This window comes from Aythya ferina (genome assembly GCF_964211825.1).
Source record: "Aythya ferina genome assembly, chromosome: 2".
NCBI lineage: Eukaryota > Metazoa > Chordata > Aves > Anseriformes > Anatidae > Aythya > Aythya ferina.
Window position 1 is genome coordinate 87,094,910 of NC_140297.1, and position 20,142 is coordinate 87,115,051.

The following is a 20,142-nucleotide window of genomic DNA, read 5'->3' on the forward strand; positions in this document are numbered from 1 at the left end:
TTAGTTCTTATTCCAGATATTCATTCAAATATCTCACTGTGAATCAAAGCATTAGATTCTTATCTGCTGTAAGCTGATAGCAAACTCCATTTACATCAGAGGTAGTTTGGCAGACCTGAAGGGCTGACTTTTAAATTCCAATTGACATTATTTCTCAGATTCAAGTGAAAACAGGCATACTGGAAATAAGCTATTTATAAAACATACAGTTATTGTGATGTGCCAGGGGAATTGAAATATGTCAGATAATCTTCCCACAAGGAAAATGTTAACTAGATTATTTAATATAGTCTGAGATTTTGTCATTCTACAGTTAATCCCATTGTGTTTTTTATTATCAAGCGAAATTGTCTGGCTGTTGTTTCTTCTATTTCTTACACAGTTTAGAGAAGCACACATAATTAGGAGATCTAAGACAGATGGGGAAGACAACAAGCCCTTATCAGATAATCAGTCAATGGTTCCTTCATTTCTTTTTGTGTTCTACACCAAACCTTTTCTCTCTGCTGCTCAAGGAATACTTAATTTCCATGCAAAGAATAGCTACAGGACCCCAATGCCAAATGCATACTACCCTCTGAGGCCATAGCTTTCTGTCGGTTCTGACTCTTGTGGATATGAGAGAGATTTAAATCTAGGTATCCTGCACTCTGGGTGTGCATTTTCATTACCAGATACAAGGGAAGTCTGAGGGCTCCTTTTGTGTGTGGTCGGTCACTGTCTGAGCATATCTGCTGATCAGATACCGCCAGCAAGGCTGGCAGGAAAATATCTGTGTTTTAGATCTATGCAGTTACCCGTATCCCAGCTGCAGCTGTGACCTTCACCTGCAAGTCAGGTCCCTTTGTGCAAGGACTTCACAGAGGTGACCCCTGCACCAGCAGGCAGCAGCGCGCAGTGTGGGTACCACGGCAATATAAGGAGGAATTTGACAGGATGCAGTCAAGTCCTAGGATACGGTAAAGGGCAGTAATGGACAAAGCATGAAGCTGCCTTTCTGTAAATCTTTCAAGAAAGGAGTGGGCTCTGCGTGGTGAGGGGGTCAGGACTGGAGTTCAGCCTCTTGTATAGGGTGGGGACAAGCGGGAGCTGGACACAGGAGCTTTGGTTTTATGTCAAGGCAACACACAACAGGAAACCACTCAGAAGCAGAGAGGTTCTAGCGCTAAATGTTGATCTAAAACTACTGGCCGTATGCTAGTATATGTTGAGGACTGAGAAAAAGATAATCGAAAAACCATGAGGAGAGGGGATTATAACAGTTTTATAGAAGTGGACAGGAAGGAAAGACTGTCTTAGAGAAGCCAGGCAGAAAGACGCTTTGAGATCTAGATGCGGCAGGCCATGTCTGGAAGGCTACAGAAACTGGTGAGTTAGAAGTGAGTTTGTAACTTTTGCCATTTCTAGAGGTGCTGGCAATTTTGTCACAGATGCGATTAATCACACCGCGTGCATCCCACTCCACTGGGGGCTACTGAAAAATTCCCAGAGGTGCTACGTGGTACCAAAAAACAAGGAAAGCAGTGCTGAGGGCTACTGAATAATCCACACTGTCAAACTCCAATTATCTGACATTCAGAAGAGATGCTAAATACAATTTAGCATCGATTTGCCTTCAGGGTAAAAAAAAATATTTCTCATTATTAGCAGTCGTGTATTTGATAAATCAGGAGTGCCCAAAGCAAATACTGACTCGCGTAAATTAGGTTTTATAGATCTTATTTTTGTCTAGCGCTCATTTTCCGCCAGCTGTGGAAGCGGTGAGTGGGAAGCGCAATTAAAACGCCACGGTAAATGACAAATGGCCATTGTGCTCGGGTGTTCCGCAGGGAGCCAGCGCAATGCCGACTTCCAGGACACGATGCGAAACACCGCCTGACTGTACGGTACAGACAGCCGGCGCTTTGCTTAATTAGGTGTTTAATTAAACGGAGTGGGAGCCTGCCTGAACCTGACAGGCAACCGCCATCTTGGGCGGCTATGGGCGGGGGCGGGGCGTCGCCTCCTCCCCTCCCCCTGACCCTCCCCTCCCTCCCTCCCTCCCGCTCTGCTCCCGCGCATGCGCGGTGCGCCGGAAGCGGCGGCGGGGCGGTGGCGGCGGCCGGGGCGGCCATGGCGATGTCGGAGAAGTTCGACTCGCTGGAGGAGCACCTGGAGAAGTTCGTGGAGAACATCCGGCAGCTCGGCATCATCGTCAGCGACTTCCAGCCCAGCAGCCAGGCCGGCCTCAACCAGAAGCTGTGAGGCCTCCCGCGCGGCGCCATTCCCCCTGAACGGGCCCCAAAGCAGCCCAAACCCGACCCAAAGCCCACCCAAAACACCCCCAGAACAGCCCAAGCCCACTTGAAACACCCCAAAACATCTCCAAACCGACCCAAATAGCCCAAACCTGACCCAAAATAGCCCCAGAACACCCCAAACCCACCCAAAACAGCCCCAAACACCCCCAAAACAGCCCCAGCCCACCCAGAACACCCCCAAAACAGCCCAAACCCACCCAAAACAACCCAAACCCACCCAAAACACCCCCAAAACAGCCCAAGCCCACCCCAAACACCCCCAAAACACCTCAAAACCGACCCAAACAGCCCAAACCCGACCCAAAACACCCCAAACCCACCCAAAACATCTCCAAAACACCCCAGACCCCCCAAAAAAACACCAAACCCACCTGAAACACACCAAAACACCCCAAACCCAACCCAAAACACCTTAAACACACCCTGAAACACCCCTAAGCCCACCCAAAACACCCCAGTCCCAACCCAGAACAGTCCCAAAGCGACCCCAAACACCCCCAAACCCACCCCAAACATGACCCACATCCCATCCTGGTGCCTGTTTTTCCTCACGAACCACCCCGTTTTCTCCTCATAGGAATTTCATGGTGACGGGCCTGCAGGACATCGATAAGTGCCGGCAGCAGCTTCACGACATCAGCGTGCCCTTGGAGGTGTTCGAGTGAGTGCCCTCCTGCCTGGGGCGGGTGCTGGGGGACTCTGGGGGCTTTCTCCTTCAGCACCTCCTCCCAAAACCACATTCCAGGGGGTACCAGAAAATTATAAACTATACGCCTGATTTCATCTCTTCCACACATATTTTTTAATTTACGTTGGATGACACTATACATGTAGGCAGTAATATAGCTTCTGTCCCATCTAGTAATACAGTAAGTAATCCTTCCTTTTGGAAATGCACTTCTACGCTAGGTTAGAATCGGGTTTGTAGAGTTGCAAACAAAAATAAATTAGGCCAGTACATAGGTATTTTAATTTCACTAGTGGCAATCATCCTCCTGTCAGAGATTTAACTGTTAAAAGTAAAATTCTGATTGTAGAATAAGAGCTTTACAAGGCAGCTTTTATGCAGAAGACTAGTAAATTGTCAGCATCTTGTAAAAACAAAAATATCATTGGTTTGCTATGTTCTGGTATGGTGTTATCTGTATGGGACTTTCTCATAGGCCTTTCATTCATTATTTATCTATGATAATACTCCTAAATATTCCTTTTTCTTCATTCAGGGATGGAGTTTCCCTTTGTCTAATACTTAAGCATATTTTTATTTTGCTATATTATGTTTGCTTGTTCAGGTGCTGATACAATTTTTACTCTTTAATATTGTACATATACTTGTTCCTCGAGTTGTGTGGTGTCTTATGCGTTAATTGCTTACCATGTGCTGACTAAACTATTTTATAGTTATTACCCTTGCAGTTACCATGGAAGGGTTCACCTTTCTACTTTCATATGTAGCTATTGTATGAGAGGAGCTGGGTATTATATTTTTGATATTTTCTTCAAAGATCCAGGCTCTCTGGAAACAAAGATTTAAAACAGCATGTCAGGAGAGCTGCTTGCTCTCTTCCTTGAGTTATATTTTGAAAGTGACTAATCTAAACTGTGTTCTTCAAAATTCACGTCAGAAAATAGTAATAAAAAAAATAAATCAGAGCGAATACTTATGTTCCTTGGAGAACTTTCTAGTACCAATGCAGTCCCTTAGGCAGTATCTGTTCTATTTTCAGATACATAGATCAAGGTCGCAACCCTCAGCTTTACACCAAAGAGTGTCTGGAGCGAGCTTTGGCTAAAAATGAGCAAGTAAAAGGAAAAATTGACACAATGAAGGTAAGCCAGAAATAATGAAGTTTCTAATGGATTTGGTTCAGTCCTTTCCCCAGATATATATGGGGGGAGGGATTTAACTTGTGCAGTTATTAAATCCCCTAATGTGATTTGCATTAGGGATTGCTCTGCATCCTTCTGTCTTAACAGGGAGGCCAGTACAGGAAGCTTGCAATTCACAGCTGGAGATGCAGATGTTGCTATGAATTCATTTCGACTAAAAGTATATAGTGTTGCAGATCTTTTGTTATTTGTGTTCTGAATACTAATGGGTACCTCACACTGTTATATATCTGTAACGGCGTGACGTGTGTAAATTTAGAAATAAGCAAAACAGAAGGGGTATTTTTACAGTCTTGAATGGGTCTTACCATGTTTGCCATTTTTAATAGTCTATATGAGCACAAGTTAGTCTTTATTGAATGACTTTAAATGTATGCCAGTGTTTAGGGTTTTTTGAACTTGCACTTTTATCCAGAAAGAACTTAAGCATTCTGGTATACGGTCTTAACTACTGCTGAATGGCAAAATTAGAAAAGGAGGTTCAGTGAGACTTAAGAAATGGGTGTTTGTGTTTCATAATGTTCTTAGGCTTGATTTTAAAATTAGTGTGGAGGATGCTGCAGAATGCAGACATACATGTATCTGTATATTCTCAGCATTTTTTTCTTTTGATAGAATGGACCTTGCTTGTAAAAGTTGTAGGAACAGTTGTGCATTTCTGAAGCAGGTGTGAGTTCCGTCTTAGAGGTGGAGGGGATTACACAGCAAATCAAGTGGGCATGTCCTTTATCAGCTTTGCATCAATAACATCATCTAAACAAGTCACCTTCACAGTGAAGGGTGTATGACTGGAACAGAATGTCTTAAACTTGGAAGTGTTTATGGTTACTTTCTGGAGACTGTGTTTAAAACAAGTTGAATGGCCTTCATTCTGATCTGACTTCCTGTTTGTTCTGGGTGATCTTGGATGGGTAACGGGGGGGAAAAGACTACTTGCTTTCCTTTAATTTCAGTAATGCCACTTACTTACCATATCCTTCCATCATCATCTTCTACTAGAAAGGGAAATAAAATGCATAGGAATCCTTCCATCATCATCTTCTACTAGAAAGGGAAATAAAATGCATAGGACTACTCCAGTACTTTCTTTTCCATCCCAGGAGATGAGAAGGTAGTTGCAGCAGGGAGGGATTCTTGCTTCAAAATTGTCCTAAGAAATTCATGGAAAGCATCTGAAAGGAATGTGGTGGTAAAAGTAAGGAGAAAAAAAATATTTGAAGGTTAAGGTTCAGAGTCCAGCATATTTTTTATGCAATTTTTTATTCCTTAAGTTATAATGCATGGAAGAAACTGCTTAGAGATAGGGAGACCAGACCCTAGACAAGTATTGATGCACCGGAGTATACCAGAGAGATACCACTGCTTTATGTTTCTTAGGTGAAGATGCTAGTTGATTTATAACTAATTAAAAGCATTTTAGTCTGATCCTTCTCTAGCAGATTTCATGCTAGTGTTTTCTTTGACTCTTGTAAACATTACTTTGGATGTGTGGGGTCTTTTTTAAGATAATTATGTTCTTTTCCTTTCCAGAAATTTAAAAGTTTGTTAATTCAAGAACTTACGAAGGTGTTCCCAGAAGACATGGCAAAGTACAAAGCTATTCGAGGAGAAGATCCTCCTCCTTAAGTTGGCCTTTAACTCTAAAATTGTCAATTCTATAAATTGACGCTTACCACTCTTTATAAAAACATTGACTGAAGAGGTGGGGTATCCGAGACTTCGTTAAAAACTATACTACAGATGGCTTTGATAAGGACACAAAGCAGCCTGATGATCGCTCATGGTTCTGGTCTGAAGCTACTGCATTTTTATGAAGGCTTTCACTCAAAGATTGCTGTTGAAACTTCTTGTGGTACTTGGTTCTTTCCTGAAAGGTTTTGGAAATGTTTGGATAACCTGCAGGTGATTATATAGCATTTACTACGAAGTGCATTTCCGGAGCAGAAAATCATGGTTTTTTGTCTTCTGAAAAATGTGCTCCAGGGTTGTGGGTTCATTTGTTTTTGAGAAATATATTTATTATACTGATTTTTTTTTTTATTATTTGTAATCTGTTTTTTATCACTGTACAAACAGTTGACTGTGTTCACCTTGGAAAATTCTGCTGAACAGGAGCCTGTCGGGCTGCAGTTTGCATGTGTCATAGTGAATCACAGCCAAGAAAACCTTCAGATACGTGTTTTGTTCTGTAAACTGCAGTGCAGGTGACTGATGTAGAAATGGAGAATATTCAGGGATAAGCTCCTCAACAATGTTAATATTTTGTGTAGTATTTAATGTAGGCCTTTGTTCATTTTCTTTAGGCAAGTTGAGAATAAAAATTTGAAAAAAAATAAACTTTCTCTTGTGTGTTACTCTTTAGAGAAAGAACCGAAAGCTGTGTAAATTAACATATTTATCAGTGTCAGTGAAGGAAATGAAGTAGGTATCAAAACTTGGGTGTTACAAGTTATATTTACAGGTATTTTTACATCTTGGCATTTTGCTTTTTGTGGGGAAAGCTTTAATTGAAGCAGGAGATTTTGGGGATCAGTGATTTTCACATGAAGTGTTTCTGGATAGATTCAAACTCATTTGTGAGATCTCTTACTGTTTATATGCAAGACAGTCCTGAAAGAAAACAGCTTGATGGGATTGCTACCCAGGGGAATAGTGCGGAAGACTGCTTTTACAGTGAAAGAAACCAAATTTGCATATAAAAACTTGACCTTGCTGAAGGGGAAGACAGTTTTCATTTTCTTCCCCTTTACTACTGAAATGTGTTTCATGTTTCATAGATACTTAACATTCAATTTCACATAGTTTCACAGATCAAGTAATTCAAGAAACTTGTTATCACAAAAGAAGTAGCATAATGTCTATTACGATTATTAGCTACTTTGATGAAGTACAGCCTTTGGAGTATCTGTAATGTCAAGCATACTTATTCCTGACCAGACTGGCACAACAAAAGGAAAAAAATTGAGAAAACTGGCTGTTCCTCGGAATTAGTTATTGAAGAGTTGCCACAAGATAGTCCAAAGAGATCTAAATCGTCCTTGATACTACTCTGCCTTGCCTTAGTATGCAGATATCCTTTTCCTTGTACTCCTTCCAACCACTAGTCGCACTTTTCACTCCACAATGTTACTGCATGAACTTGGCAGAAAACAGCAATAAAGAAAAAGCACATCAACTTCCCTCCCTCCCCCCTGCTTTGCCTGGATTGCAAGGGCCTGAGGAATTGTCGAGGTGTGGATTGCCAGCTCTAAAGAAAGTGAACAGAATACGAGGCAGGAGTGCAGAAGGCAGAGTGTTTTTAAGGCGCATGTGATGTGTTGGGCAGCAGAGCTGGAGAGCAAGAGCACTGGCAGCAGGCAGGTGAAATGTTCCTAGGACAAGAAGACAGTAGGTAACTGGCTTGGTTATGGGGTGTTTGCTGTGATACCATTCAAAACCTTTTATATATATATATATATATATCTTAGTTTTAAATATATTTTAAAATGTAGTATTCATTTTCAAATTAGTTTCTACACACATGATTACTTTGAATTTTAGGCCTAGTGTATTGATTTGTAATAGTATCACACAGTGTTCATCCATTAATGTGAGAGTCCTATCAGAAATTTACATTCTAGATGTGTGAAGCTTGAAAAATTAGATGTGTCTCTATCAGTTTATATGCTGACTGGCACTCTGTTGATCATCTCAGAGCTAAGCAGCTTAATATGGTGTAGGTATTTTTTGTAACATGTTCTTTCCATATCTATATTCCTATATTCTATCTATTTATATTCTATCTATGCTATTTATTCTGTAGAAACTACTAATGGGATACTAGAGTTTTATACAGTATAGATTTAAACATACTGCTGATGGGAAAAGAAGAGGTGAGGAGGAAAGGGGTTATAAATTCACTGGAAACAGGATTTTTTATTTGACAATCAACACACTAAAGAGTATTCAGAAGTTAGCATTCTGCATATTAAATGTGTCCTGAAAATTTCCTGTTCTTAACAGAAAGAAAGGAGTTGTGTGTGTTATTTCAATGTGTCACAGCTGCCTTCTCCAGCTGTGGAACTGAACCATTTCTTCATGTCTCTGCTGCTTTCCACTTCTAAGAACACCAGCAGGGCAGGGGGAGATGAGATTTTTTTTTTTCTGGCAGGGGATGGTGAAAGAGAAATGCTGCTCATAGGATCTGTGCTTTGGTGGGCTCAGTGTGGCAAGCTCTTGAAGTTGGGAGCTCTTGAAATTGGTTAAGTGTCCAGTAAGCATCCTTTCCTCATCCTCAACTACTGCCTGCATGTCACTCTACAGGAATGTCAGTGTGTTTTGGGATTAGGCGGTCTCCTCTACCCTGTGGAAAAAGCTATTCACTGTGCTGCCATTACAACCTCACTGTCCTTCTATAAAATCATAGAATCACAGAATCATTAAATCATAGACTGAAAAGCTGTACTGACTTGGACTAAATCTGTTCATTTGATTTGTTTGCGAACAGCATTCAATTTCAGACATTTTCTCCTGACACTGACACCAATTTACAGATTTGATTGTGCCAGCTGCATAATACAGGAAGGCCTTGTGCATTCTCTCTTCTCACTGTGTGGTGGTTTTACCAGACCCAGTACACACTGTTAATGCTGTTACTGCAACACTATCAAAGTAGTTGAATAAGTTGATTTCTGCAGCATGAAGAGAAGTGGCACAGGCTTCTAACAAATAACAACACTTCCAAAACAAGAATTGAATCACAGCATCTAGAGTCCTCAACCATTTTACAAAAATGCAATAGGAATTTTTATTTTAAATTTTATCCTATTGTTATCCCAATTAACAAAGATTATTCTGTGCTGTTAAATATTTACAGTTTTTAACAATAATTTTATGGTATAAAGGGTAATAATTTCCTCAGGTTGTACATTTCCCTCTGCCTTGCTTTTATCCTCCATCCTGTAATTAATTATTACCTTATTTAGTGGACATTAATGGAGAATATTTTGCCAAAATAATATAAAGATTACTTTCTTTCCACATTATATCATGAATGAGTGGACTTCTTTAACAATTTTTGTCTGTTTTGACTGGTGCATCTTGACAGCTTTTAGCCTTCCTGCTTTTCCATGGCTTATGAGATTTTTCATCTCAGCTGCTTTTTAATATAGAATCACAGAATCACAGAACATCCTGAGTTGGAAGGGACCCACAAGGATCATCGAGTCTAACTCCTGGCACCAAGCAGGTCTACCCAAAAATTCAGACCATATGACTAAGAGCATTGTCCAAAATATGTTTCTTTCTCCAGCAGAGCAGAAATACTCAAGGCCAGAATTCTTAGTGGGATGATGGTGTGGCTGGGACATGGAAGTGTGAAAGTTGGAGAGTGACACCTTTCTTGGTATTCACTCTTTAAGCTGATATTCCCCATTGGTGACAGCATTGGTCAAGGTGTCCTCCTCTCACCGTGCCCGACTCAGAGACTAGAAGTGATGTTCACAGTGAAAAGGAGAAACCTCTCAGGGAAATGAACAGCCCACAAGCTTGTTCTGAAGTTTGGCATCGAAGTGAGCCCCTAGTAATTGATGATGCCATCTGGAAGCATTTGCAGGGCACTGGGAAATGTCTTAGGAAGAGCTGGGTGGCCTGTGGGGATGTGGGCAACACCCTGGGCAGGTCATGATTACATGGACAGATGTGTTCCCATGTGAGGGGAGCAGGTTTGCTTTGAAATCCATTTCCACAAATTGCCAGGGCTGGTCTGGAGTGGGGTGAGTCTTTAGGAGACCCTGTGCTCCTTGCAGAGACCTTCAGTTGCCAGCACTGGTGCTGCAGGCCTAGATGCAGTCGGCCACACCTGCCTGCACTGTGGCCATCAGCAGGTCCTGGTGTGGTGGTTCCACTCGAGTGGGCAGCCAAGCTCCACCACAGCCGCTCTCTCACTCCCCCTCCTCAAAGAGGAACAGGGAGAAAATATGATGAAAAGGGCTCAAGGGCTGAGATAAGGACAAGAAGATCACGCAGTAATTATTTTAACGGGCAAACCAGACTCAGCATAGGGAGATAGTAAGATTTATTGCTCATTACTAACAAGCTAGAGAAGTGAGAAACAAAGGAAAGAAAACAAAAGCACCTTCCCCCCCCCATCCACCCTCTTCCACCTCCTCCCCCTGAGTGGCGCAGGGGAACGGGGGAATGGGGGTTATGGTCAGTCTACAGCGCTTCTCTGCCGCTCCTTCTCGGTCTCTCATCCCCTGTGCTGTGGAGTCCCACCCACGGGATGCAGTCCTTGATGAACTGATCCGGCGTGGGCTTCCCACAGGCAGCAGCTCTTCCAGAGCTGCTCCAGATATGGGTCCGTACCACGGGGTCCATCCCTCAGGAGAAAACTGCTCCAACCTGGCTCCCCTACGGGCAGCAGCTCCTGCCAGGTCACCTGCTCCTGCGTGGTCTCCTCTCCACGGGCTACAGGTCCGGCCCGGAATCTGCTCCCGGCAGGGGGTCTTCCACAGGCGGCAGCCTCCGTCGGTGCAGGGCCACCTGCTCCACCGTGGTCTCCTCCACGGGCTGCAGCGTGGAACCCTGCTCCACCGTGGTACTCCATGGGCTGCAGGGGGACATCCTGCTTCACCATGGTCCTCACCACAGGCCGCAGGAGACTTCTGCTCTGGAGCCTGGAGCACCTCTCCCTCTCCTTCTTCACTGACCTTGGCGCCTGCAAGGCTCTTCCTCACTCCTCTCACTCTCCCAGCTCTGAGTGGCGCAGCGTTTTTTTCCTGTCTTAAATACGCTCTCACAGAGGTGCAAAACAACATTGCTTATTGGCTCGGCTCTGGTCAGCAGTGGGGCGCTTACCAAACATGGGGCAGCTTCTAGGTCCTTCTCACAGAAACCACCCCTATGGCCACCTGCTACCAAAACCTTGCCACGTAAACCCACTACACCTGGTCATCAGGTCCTGTGTCTTCTAGCAGCCCCCTCATCTGTCTGCATGTGCATTTGGGACCCCAACCTTCTCCATCTTTGAAACCCTGCTTTGTTTAGTTCTTCATGTATAGGATGCCTAACCTAAAGCTGTGAATTCTAGCAGGTAATAAATAATAAACCTGTCACAGGAGTTACGTGACGCAACTGGTAAACATGTCCTTCCAGCTCTGCATAACACAGAGTCAAGGTGACACAAGTGTCTGCCCTGCTCTGGGAACACTGTGCTTACTGCATGTATTTTGACTACTTTTTTATGCTTAAAACTCTTCATTTTCTTAATTAAAATAATTGAAGGGCACACATTGCAAGGTACTTCTGTAACAATTCTGTTGATTCAAATCAGGAATCTTTGTTTTCTGCATTGTGGCATATTTCATGCTCAGAACTAGATGTATTTAGTCTCAACATGATGTATTGCAGACAGTAAAAAAGAAATACCTTTCCGTAGAGTATAAAAATTTTCAAAACAATTCCTTCTTCTCTCCTAAAAGTCCCGTTATGTGCTAAGAAAAAGCATGTTATATTCCCACTCCTATAGATATAACTTGATTCTAATTTACTTGGTATTTGTCCTTTGGCCATTATAATCAAACTTCTCCAAGTATTCCTCAAAGGAAGAAGCAGCTACCTTTATACACAATCTGGGAAAAGGCAATTTAAAATTATTGTCATACATCATTATTTAACAAGTTACTTTGTGGGAATCTGGGCCATATTTATTATCACTTCTGCTGCAAAAATAGCATTTACTCTTAATGGTAATTGTTGAGATTCATAAATGTTTACTTCGTATGATGCTAATGATTAAAAATTCCTGTGATTGTATAGCTGTAATGACACATACCAAGCCACTTCTGCACCATCATGGGAATTTCCAGTCCTCATCAGTAAACAAAAAGAGAAGCTCGTAACAGTCTGTCACTGAAATCACTGGTAGGTGCCATTTTTATAGGGGAAACTATGTAAATGTTTTTACCCATAGGCACCTTAGAAACACACTGCTAAAGACATTACCATTTAAATATAAAAGAATTTCCTTCTTCAGGATTATTATTACTTTCAAAGTACTATTACCTTTTAAATGTTAGACTATTCTCTATTATTTTATTACATTTGACCAATACATTCTCAAGAGTTTCTCTGATATGGTTAAAGCCTAACAGGCAAGAAGTTTCAGCAGACATAAATGGCTTTGAATAGATCTCTTATAAAATATAAGATGTTACTTGGTCTAAGACTATTTAATATCACTTAAGACTAAGTAAGTCTTGGTTGAAGACTATTTCATATCATTTCTGGTCATCACATATGAAGTTACAATATTTAAAGGAATCTTTGAATATATACCTGGTTGTAAAAAAAATAAAATAATAAAAATTCAGCGATACAACAAATCTAATTTAAGAGATGCATGTTAAAAAATCAACAAAATTTCTTCTTTCAGAGCTCTTCTCTCAAGAAATGTGAAAAAAATATCTAAAATTGTGATTTTTTTTTCAGAGTACAGTAGACATCAATTATGTGGCAGTTTTTTACTCATCCTGGGAATTTCTTCTCTCACACAGCATATTGCAGAAGATGCATAACTTCATAGATGTACATTTTCCTTGGACAGAAATTCAGCTCTTATATAAATGAACTTCCTGAGTCTGCTCAGCATACTTGTAAGCTCTGTCACATCTAGAGGTTGATAGTCATGGTTGCAGATCAAGATTACAAGAAAAATCTAATTTTCCACTCTTTTTTGATCAAGTGAGGAGGAACGAACTATTATTATAACATGGTTCAGCTCACTGAGATTATGGTGAAAGCAAAAGAAAGAGAGCAATTAGTAAAAATGCTTTTTTTTCTCTCCCACTGTGGTGGTTTTGGATGTCTGGACACCAGCACCAGCTTAGCTCAAGTCCTTGTTGCACTGCCCGGCTCCTTGCAAAGTTGACCTGTCGTTGATCCTACAGCATCTTCCTACAACATACAATTTAGATTATAGATTAGTTTTCTCTCAATGTCAAATCTCCTTGAGGCACACACTTGATATCCCCATTCTTTTGCATGACCCACCAGGTATACCCTGGTCCTTGGGCGAAGACAATCCCACGAGTGGGTTTGCCTTTTCCCGAGGCAGGAGCAACCCACACTGCCTTCCCCATCCACCTTCCTATATGCACTACGGGAACTTTAGCTCCTTTCACAGTGTGTTAGTTGTATGCGTTTAATCAATTCTATTGTTATCTCAACCCTTTGAGCCCCACGTTGGGCCCCAAAAAGGACTGTGGTGGTTTTACTGTGCTGGGCAGCTAAACCCCGCAACCGCTCTCTCACTCCCCCTCCTTTAGATGAGGAGGGGGAGAAGTAAAGCAAAGAACAACTCACGGGTTGAGATAAGGATAATTTAATTAAAGGGAAATAATTATAATAATTAAATAAAGACTACCATGAACTAAACAATTTAACTAAGGGGAAGTAAAAGGGAAAAGGGGAAAAAGGGAGGAAAACAAACAAACAAAATAAATGAAAGCTATATGGAAGTTCAGAGGAAAGAAATTACTCTCTACTTCCCACAAATGAGCGATGATTGACCACGTCCTTGAAGCAGGGCCTCAACGCACGCAGCCGGTGTTCGAGAGGAGGACCGACGTCTTCTCAACGAGCGCCCACCCCTCCCCTCTTCTTCCTGTTTCCACCTTTTATTGCTGAGTGTGACACCACATGGTATGGAATATCCCTTTGATTGGTTTAGGTCAGCTGCCCTAGTGATGTTTCTCTCCTCACTTTTTGCCCACCCCCTAGGAGGGTTAGAGAAAGGCCCAATGCTGTGCCACTGCTGCTCAGCAGGAGACACAACACTGGTGTGATAACACTGCTGTTCCAGCTACAAGTACAGAGTACGGCACTGAATGGGCTGCTGCCGGGAAAGTTAACATTCCAGCCAGACCCAGTACACCCATATATTTGGACTCCAAATTTTACAAACTGATGAGTTACAAAGCGAACCATATAAATCTTGCTGTTACTGTTACCTTTATTATTACCTAAGGAACACAAATAGTGCTGGACCTGCCTCATCTCCGTGACCTTTCCTGGGGATTTGGACACCAGTTTGAAGCTGGCCGTGATTGCTGAGCCTGCCTTGCTCACCTTGTGGGATGGATCCCCCTGCCCTGCTGGGAGGTCTCACCATCTACGAGCTCCCTGCCCCTTAGGGAGCAGTTGGCCCTTGTAGCTTGCTGGCATTTAGATTTGCCCCTAAAATAAATGTTTCCTACTTACATGTTCAAATTACAGAATTCTTACATATCAAATGCCATTAGAGCTTTGTTTGATTTACTCATCTATTTCACACTGTGACATGTAACAAAGAAAATAACCCCTACATTTTCTTCTCTCCACCTTTGATGTACAAAAAAAAAAAAAAAAAAACAACAAACCAAAACAAAAAAAATGAAAAAAAAAAAAATCCAGTGCTTAGAAAAACACTAATTTTCACAATATCCCCGTGGCAAGTGTGGTTATAGTTGCAGATTTATCAAGTGAATTAGAAATATCAACATAGGCCAGATGTGGAACAAAAGTAAGAACAAGGCTACATGTGCCTCCATACCTGTTCCTCAGGTAGGCTAGAGATGCTCTACATATACACATGGATACATATACACATGAATACTTGACAAATATGCCAGCCTTAAACTGAAAGAGCTCTGAACTGATCAAGATGATGAAATATCTGGGAGCAGCATTAGCTTGAGGAGCTGCTCATATCCATTTCATTCTGACTTTGTCAAAATTAATTGTAAAGCCCTTTACCAAGTGTGTTGAAAAGATTCTGAGGGTATAAGTCCACTGATAAAAATCACTCACCAGAGTGGGAGTGAATGTTTTCACAGTCCGGCTCACAAAAAACAACTTCTGTCTATTTAGCAAGATGACCCAGCAACCAATTTTCTAGAGCCACAGCAATTGCTTACCATGAAAATTACAGGTTGTGTTCAAGAAAGGGTAAACACCAAAAGAGCCTTTGTGCATTCGTTCCACTTTCTGCTGAGCAGCGTTGGCCGCAGCTTTCTGAGCATCATATCTCATTTACAAGGTGACCCCGAACACAAAACCTTTTAATTAGCCTGAAAATCCAACCTGCTTTATATACATGACTGTCAGCCCTCTCGCCTTCTGCTGCCCTTTGTTGCTATGGCAGCAGTCTCCCAACAATGGAGGTTATATTGCAGAAGGAGAAAAGCATAGCCAAGATGCTCAGAACTTGTGCGTGAAGCTGGATAAATATTCATGTTGCAACTGGGTGCTGAAGAACTGCTCTTTGAGTAAGTTCTGTTGCTATTGTTCACCCTCAAATAACACCCAGAATAAACTTCCCCTTATTAATAAATAAACAAATCCCCAGGTAGACAGCAAATGTTAAATCATCTTCCTTCACCAAAGAGCAGTTGGGAAGTGCCACGTGAGGAGACTGACGTACAAAGAGAAATGAATCAGGTGCTTGACCAGTTGAGATCTGTATGACCACTCCAGCTTTCACTGGTTGACAATTATCATTAGGCCTATTGTATTGATAGTAAAATCAAAAGCAGAATTGTATCAACTATCTAGCTCTATATAATGATCTATTGATTACTACAAAGTATATGGTTCAGTTTTATTTTGTGATAAAAATCAATAAAGGGCATAGATACTTACACCTAAAAGTGTAATCAGCTGTTGATCTACTCTTAAATACCTTCCTTTCTTATCCTGCATGTCTTTCTCCATGGCATCTTTTTTAACGTCACTAAATTCTTTAATTTATCTTGAGGTTGTAGATAAATCTTCAGAATGTCTGAACACACTTTGTCATGTATTCCAGTGCTGCAAACTGGGAATTGTAAACAATTTTTCTAAAACAATAATAGTATTCTGGGATGGTTCCAACAGCATTTTTGGAGCTAGTTAACATCTGTGCTGACCCACGGCTTATTTTAGCTCATAAATCTCATAAGCATCAAACATGATACTGTGCCTTCAGTAGAACACTGATTACTATAATACATCTTCCTGTCATACACTGACAAATACAGAGATACAGAAACAAAAAAGAAAGGAGGACTGGAGTCATAGACATAGTTTCAGTACTGGTGACATTAAGACATCTCAAGAAAAGGGAAAAAAACTGAGTAAAGAAGGCTGCTTCTGTCTGGGTATCCAAATTTGATTTAAGGAATTCATATTGCTTAAGTATTGTGTTAAAATGTTAGCGGCAGACTGCTGTACAGCAAAAAGGAAGGAGAAGTACTATATCACTACCAAGTATATTTTGGTTTCCTCTAAATAATACAGAGTAGACTGTAATTCTTTCCTTAAATTGCAAAATTTACTTAATCTTGAAATGAATAACTATCATGTAGTTGCTTAGCAACTCAGACAATGCCAACATCCTTGGCCAGGTTGTATCATTCCTTTTCTGAATTTCTGGCAGTATCTTTTCATTTGCTTAAATCTCTGTAACAGTTTCTCTGCCTTTTATGCTTTAAACTCAAGTCTGTCCCCTTCCATTTCTCTGCACAAGAGACAGCCTTGCTGCCAGGAAAGTGATTCCATAGAACTGAAAGCTGTAATGTATTTGACATATCTCCATGTCCCTATAGTCTCTTGCAACAGTCTGGGGGGGACATGCAGTTGAATTCTGTTTTCATGAATTAATTTGGTTAATTTTGATTGAAGATTTACCTGGTCTTTGTCCTGTGTCAGACATATTGTTGATATGAATGGTAAACTTTTCCAGCAAGAAGTTGCAACAAGAGAAATTCCACTTACACGTAAGGAAGCAGTTCTCCTCCCTGACATAGCTAAGCGCTGAAACAGATTGCTCAAAGAGGTGATGAATTTATCTCCTTGGCAATTCTCAAGACTCACCTGGATGACCTCCAGAAATCCTTTCCAACCAGGTTTTCTCTGATGCCACGCAAGGGAAACATTCCTGCACTGGGGCACATTATAGATTACATTCCCTACTGAAGTATGCAGGGACATGACTAGGCCCTGTGTGTGGGCTTCGGCAACAGAACAGACCATGAGAAAATACCAGACATGACAGGAGAAAATGCTGAACATAGCAAATAACGGAGTGAGATGCTGACAAACTTTGCAAAGTAACATCATGAGAAATGTCTGGATTTCACAAATTCTTATTTGGGTGCTACATTAGAGAAGGCCAAGCTCTACAGGTACTTGGAGGGGAATATCAGGGACTTTTCTGAGAGTGTAATCCTAAATGGAAAACAGTACCCAAGTTACCATTGTTGATAATACCATATAAGGCCTAGATGACATAGGTAACAGTATCAGAAGTACCAAATGCTGTTTACTAAAACTGGGACCAGTAGGGAAAAAGTAATTGGAGTGGGTTGTTTGTTTGGGAAAAGACAAAGGTGGAAAAAGATTGGGATCAAGATGAGTGGAGAGAATTTCAAGCATGGGAAAGTGGAGGGATATGGGGATAAAAGAGCACAATTATGAAAAAGAAAGCTACTAGTTGATACAAGTCTGACTGAGCCCTGCACCCACTATGGTCTGTCTTGTCTTCTTATAAAACCCTACTCTTAACTGTTTTTTTTTTTTCTGTGTAATCTCACTCTGTATCCTGTGTGATTGTGGAGTGGTCTAAGCCTACGTGTCAGTAACAGCAGTAGGGGCCCCAGCTCATGAGGGCCCATAGTGTCTACTAGAGTCTGGTATACCGACATTTACCAAGCTAATTTCAGTCTTCCGTGTGTGTGTATGTGTGTGTAATTCACTTCAAGATGTACTACCTGGCAAGTAGAAGACCTGTGTCTGGACAGACTGAAGGTTTGAGCCAATGCGTGGGTAAAGGCCCATGGCCAAGTGTGAGTATAAGCATGGCTTAGAGCCTCTGGTAATATCAAAAGGATTTGTGAATGTGCTGTGCTTGTGAGTCTGCAGAGTGAAGGTTTGTGTGTGTGTGTTCGCATTAGTGAACTCTAAACCTGATAAACTGAGAGAAGGAACATGACCTAGCTACTTGTATTTACATTTATGTGAGTGCTCTTGCATTAATGTAGGTGCCAGCTAAGGAAGTGTTTGGTCCATGTGTCGGTCCATGTGTCTGGCCATCTTAGTACCATGCACATAGTAGTGTATCTTTGTCTCTGAAGTACATGGTCAGTCTCACTACCGGTCACACCTGCAAAGAGAAAAACAGCTGCCACATCCATTAGATGGGGATGGGAGAAACCTGATGAACTTTGGCAGGCTGGGGAGAGGAATCTCCTGGGTCCCAGAGGGGATTGCACAGCTCCCTCAGCAGTCCCTATCTGAGAAGGCCCTCCCCCAACAGTCCCCCTTGAAAATTGGGCACATGAGAACTGAATGAGGTTCAACAAGTCCAAGCGCAAGGTGCCGCACCTGGGTTGGGGCAATCCCTGACATGAGGACAGACTGGGAGAAGGTCTCATTGAGAGCAGCCCTGCAGAGAAGGGCTCGGGGATTCTGGTGGACAAAAAGCTCGACATGAGCCAGCAGTGTGTGCGTGCAGCCCAGAAGGCCACTGCATCCTGGGCTGAATCAACAGAGGAGTGGCCAGCAGGACAAGTGAGGTGATTGTCCCCTTGTCCTCTGCCCTTGTGAGGCCCCAACTGGACTGCTGTGTCTAGGTCTGGGGTCCAGCACCAAAAAGATGTGGAGCTGTTAGAGCAGGTTCACAGGAGGGCCACAAAGTTTATCAGAGGGCTCTGGAGCACCTCTTCTGTGAAGACAGGCTGAGAGAGCTGGGGATATTCAGCCTGGAGAACAGAAGGCTCCAGGGAGCCCTCATTGCAGCCTTTGAGTACCTAAAGGGGGCTTATGAAAAAGATAGAGAGCAACTTTTTGCTTGAGCAGACAATGGCAGGACAAGAAGGAATGGCTTTAAACTAAAAGAGGGGAGATTTACACTAGATGTTAGAAGGAAATCCTTCACTCAGAGAGTGGTGAGGCACGGGCACAGGTCACTCAAAGAAGCTGTGGATGCCCCTTCCCTGGAGGTGCTCAAGGTCAGGCTGGATGGGGCTCTGGGCAACCTGGTCTGGTGGGAGGTGTCCCTGCCCATGGCAGGGGGTTGGAACCAGGTGATCTTTAAGGTCTCTTCCAACCCAAGCCATTCTATGGTTCTATCTATTCTGGGTCATGTAATAGTATCATACCTGCAAGTGAAGGTGAAAGTGAGCCTGGTGTTCAGGGCTGTTGTTCAAGTGAGACACACACCTTCCATCTCTGATGGAGCCCATCTCCCCAGTATAGCTCTTCACTGTGTTGGTTGGCTGCCTCCCACATGCGGAAGGCCCAGGTTTTGGAGGGAAGCCCAGTCCTGCACGAGAAATATGAATTACTAGCTCCATGGTGGGGGAAACAGGATGAGGGCTTTGGGCTATGGTCTGCAAGTGTGAAGTGGAAGGCTTGACTGACCTGCTGCTGGGAGGAACTGTTAGTGATACCTGATAGTTACAGTACTCACTCCTCAGTCCATCTTCATTCCAGGTTTGACAGGATCAGACTGAATAACTAGCTTTAGCAGGATCAGGACTTTCAAGGGCTGGAGACAAAGTGTTCTGCACTGTTAGATTACATGACTCTTAACCTTGGCATTTTCTGATCCTGACATCAGAGTCTATACTAACAGCAAGCAATAGAAAAGTAGAAAGAGGGCTGGGGGAGAGAAGTATGAAGCAATAAGTTGTTTGCTTATTCTTTTCTAAATTGCTTAGCTACCATGGAGATAAGCATAGCACAGATACCAAGAGGAACTAATGTTATTCCCGCACATGTCATTCGACAGCACTGTGTACGATTATAAAGCTTTAAAAATAAAATATCTTAGTGATTGAATTTTGGAATTCTGAACCTCAGATCAGTGAACAGTATTGCCTTTCAAGAGAGAAAAAAAAAAAAAAAAAAAAAAGAAAAGAAAAATGAAAAAAACAAAACTTAAAAAGGAAAAGAC

The 20,142-nt window shown here is 42.1% G+C and overlaps 1 protein-coding gene across 1 annotated transcript; it reads left to right on the forward strand.

Annotated features, from left to right (window-relative positions):
* The first annotated feature begins 2,065 nt into the window (after positions 1 to 2,065).
* On the forward strand, positions 2,066 to 6,527 carry MED10 (mediator complex subunit 10). Its single transcript, XM_084508399.1, has 4 exons — positions 2,066 to 2,240; positions 2,878 to 2,961; positions 4,028 to 4,130; positions 5,721 to 6,527. The coding sequence occupies exons 1-4, from the start codon at positions 2,113 to 2,115 to the stop codon at positions 5,814 to 5,816; spliced, it is 411 nt and encodes a 136-aa protein (XP_084364525.1). The 5' UTR covers positions 2,066 to 2,112; the 3' UTR covers positions 5,817 to 6,527.
* The last annotated feature ends 13,615 nt before the right edge of the window (positions 6,528 to 20,142 follow it).

Excerpts from the sequence above, each read along its gene's own strand:
- MED10 (XM_084508399.1), top strand. The coding sequence starts at position 2,113 with ATGGCGATGTCGGAGAAGTTCGACTCGCTGGAGGAGCACCTGGAGAAG. Across the intron at positions 2,962-4,027 it reads GTGCCCTTGGAGGTGTTCGA|ATACATAGATCAAGGTCGCA; the intron begins GTGAGTGCCCTC and ends TTCTATTTTCAG. Across the intron at positions 4,131-5,720 it reads GAAAAATTGACACAATGAAG|AAATTTAAAAGTTTGTTAAT; the intron begins GTAAGCCAGAAA and ends TTTCCTTTCCAG.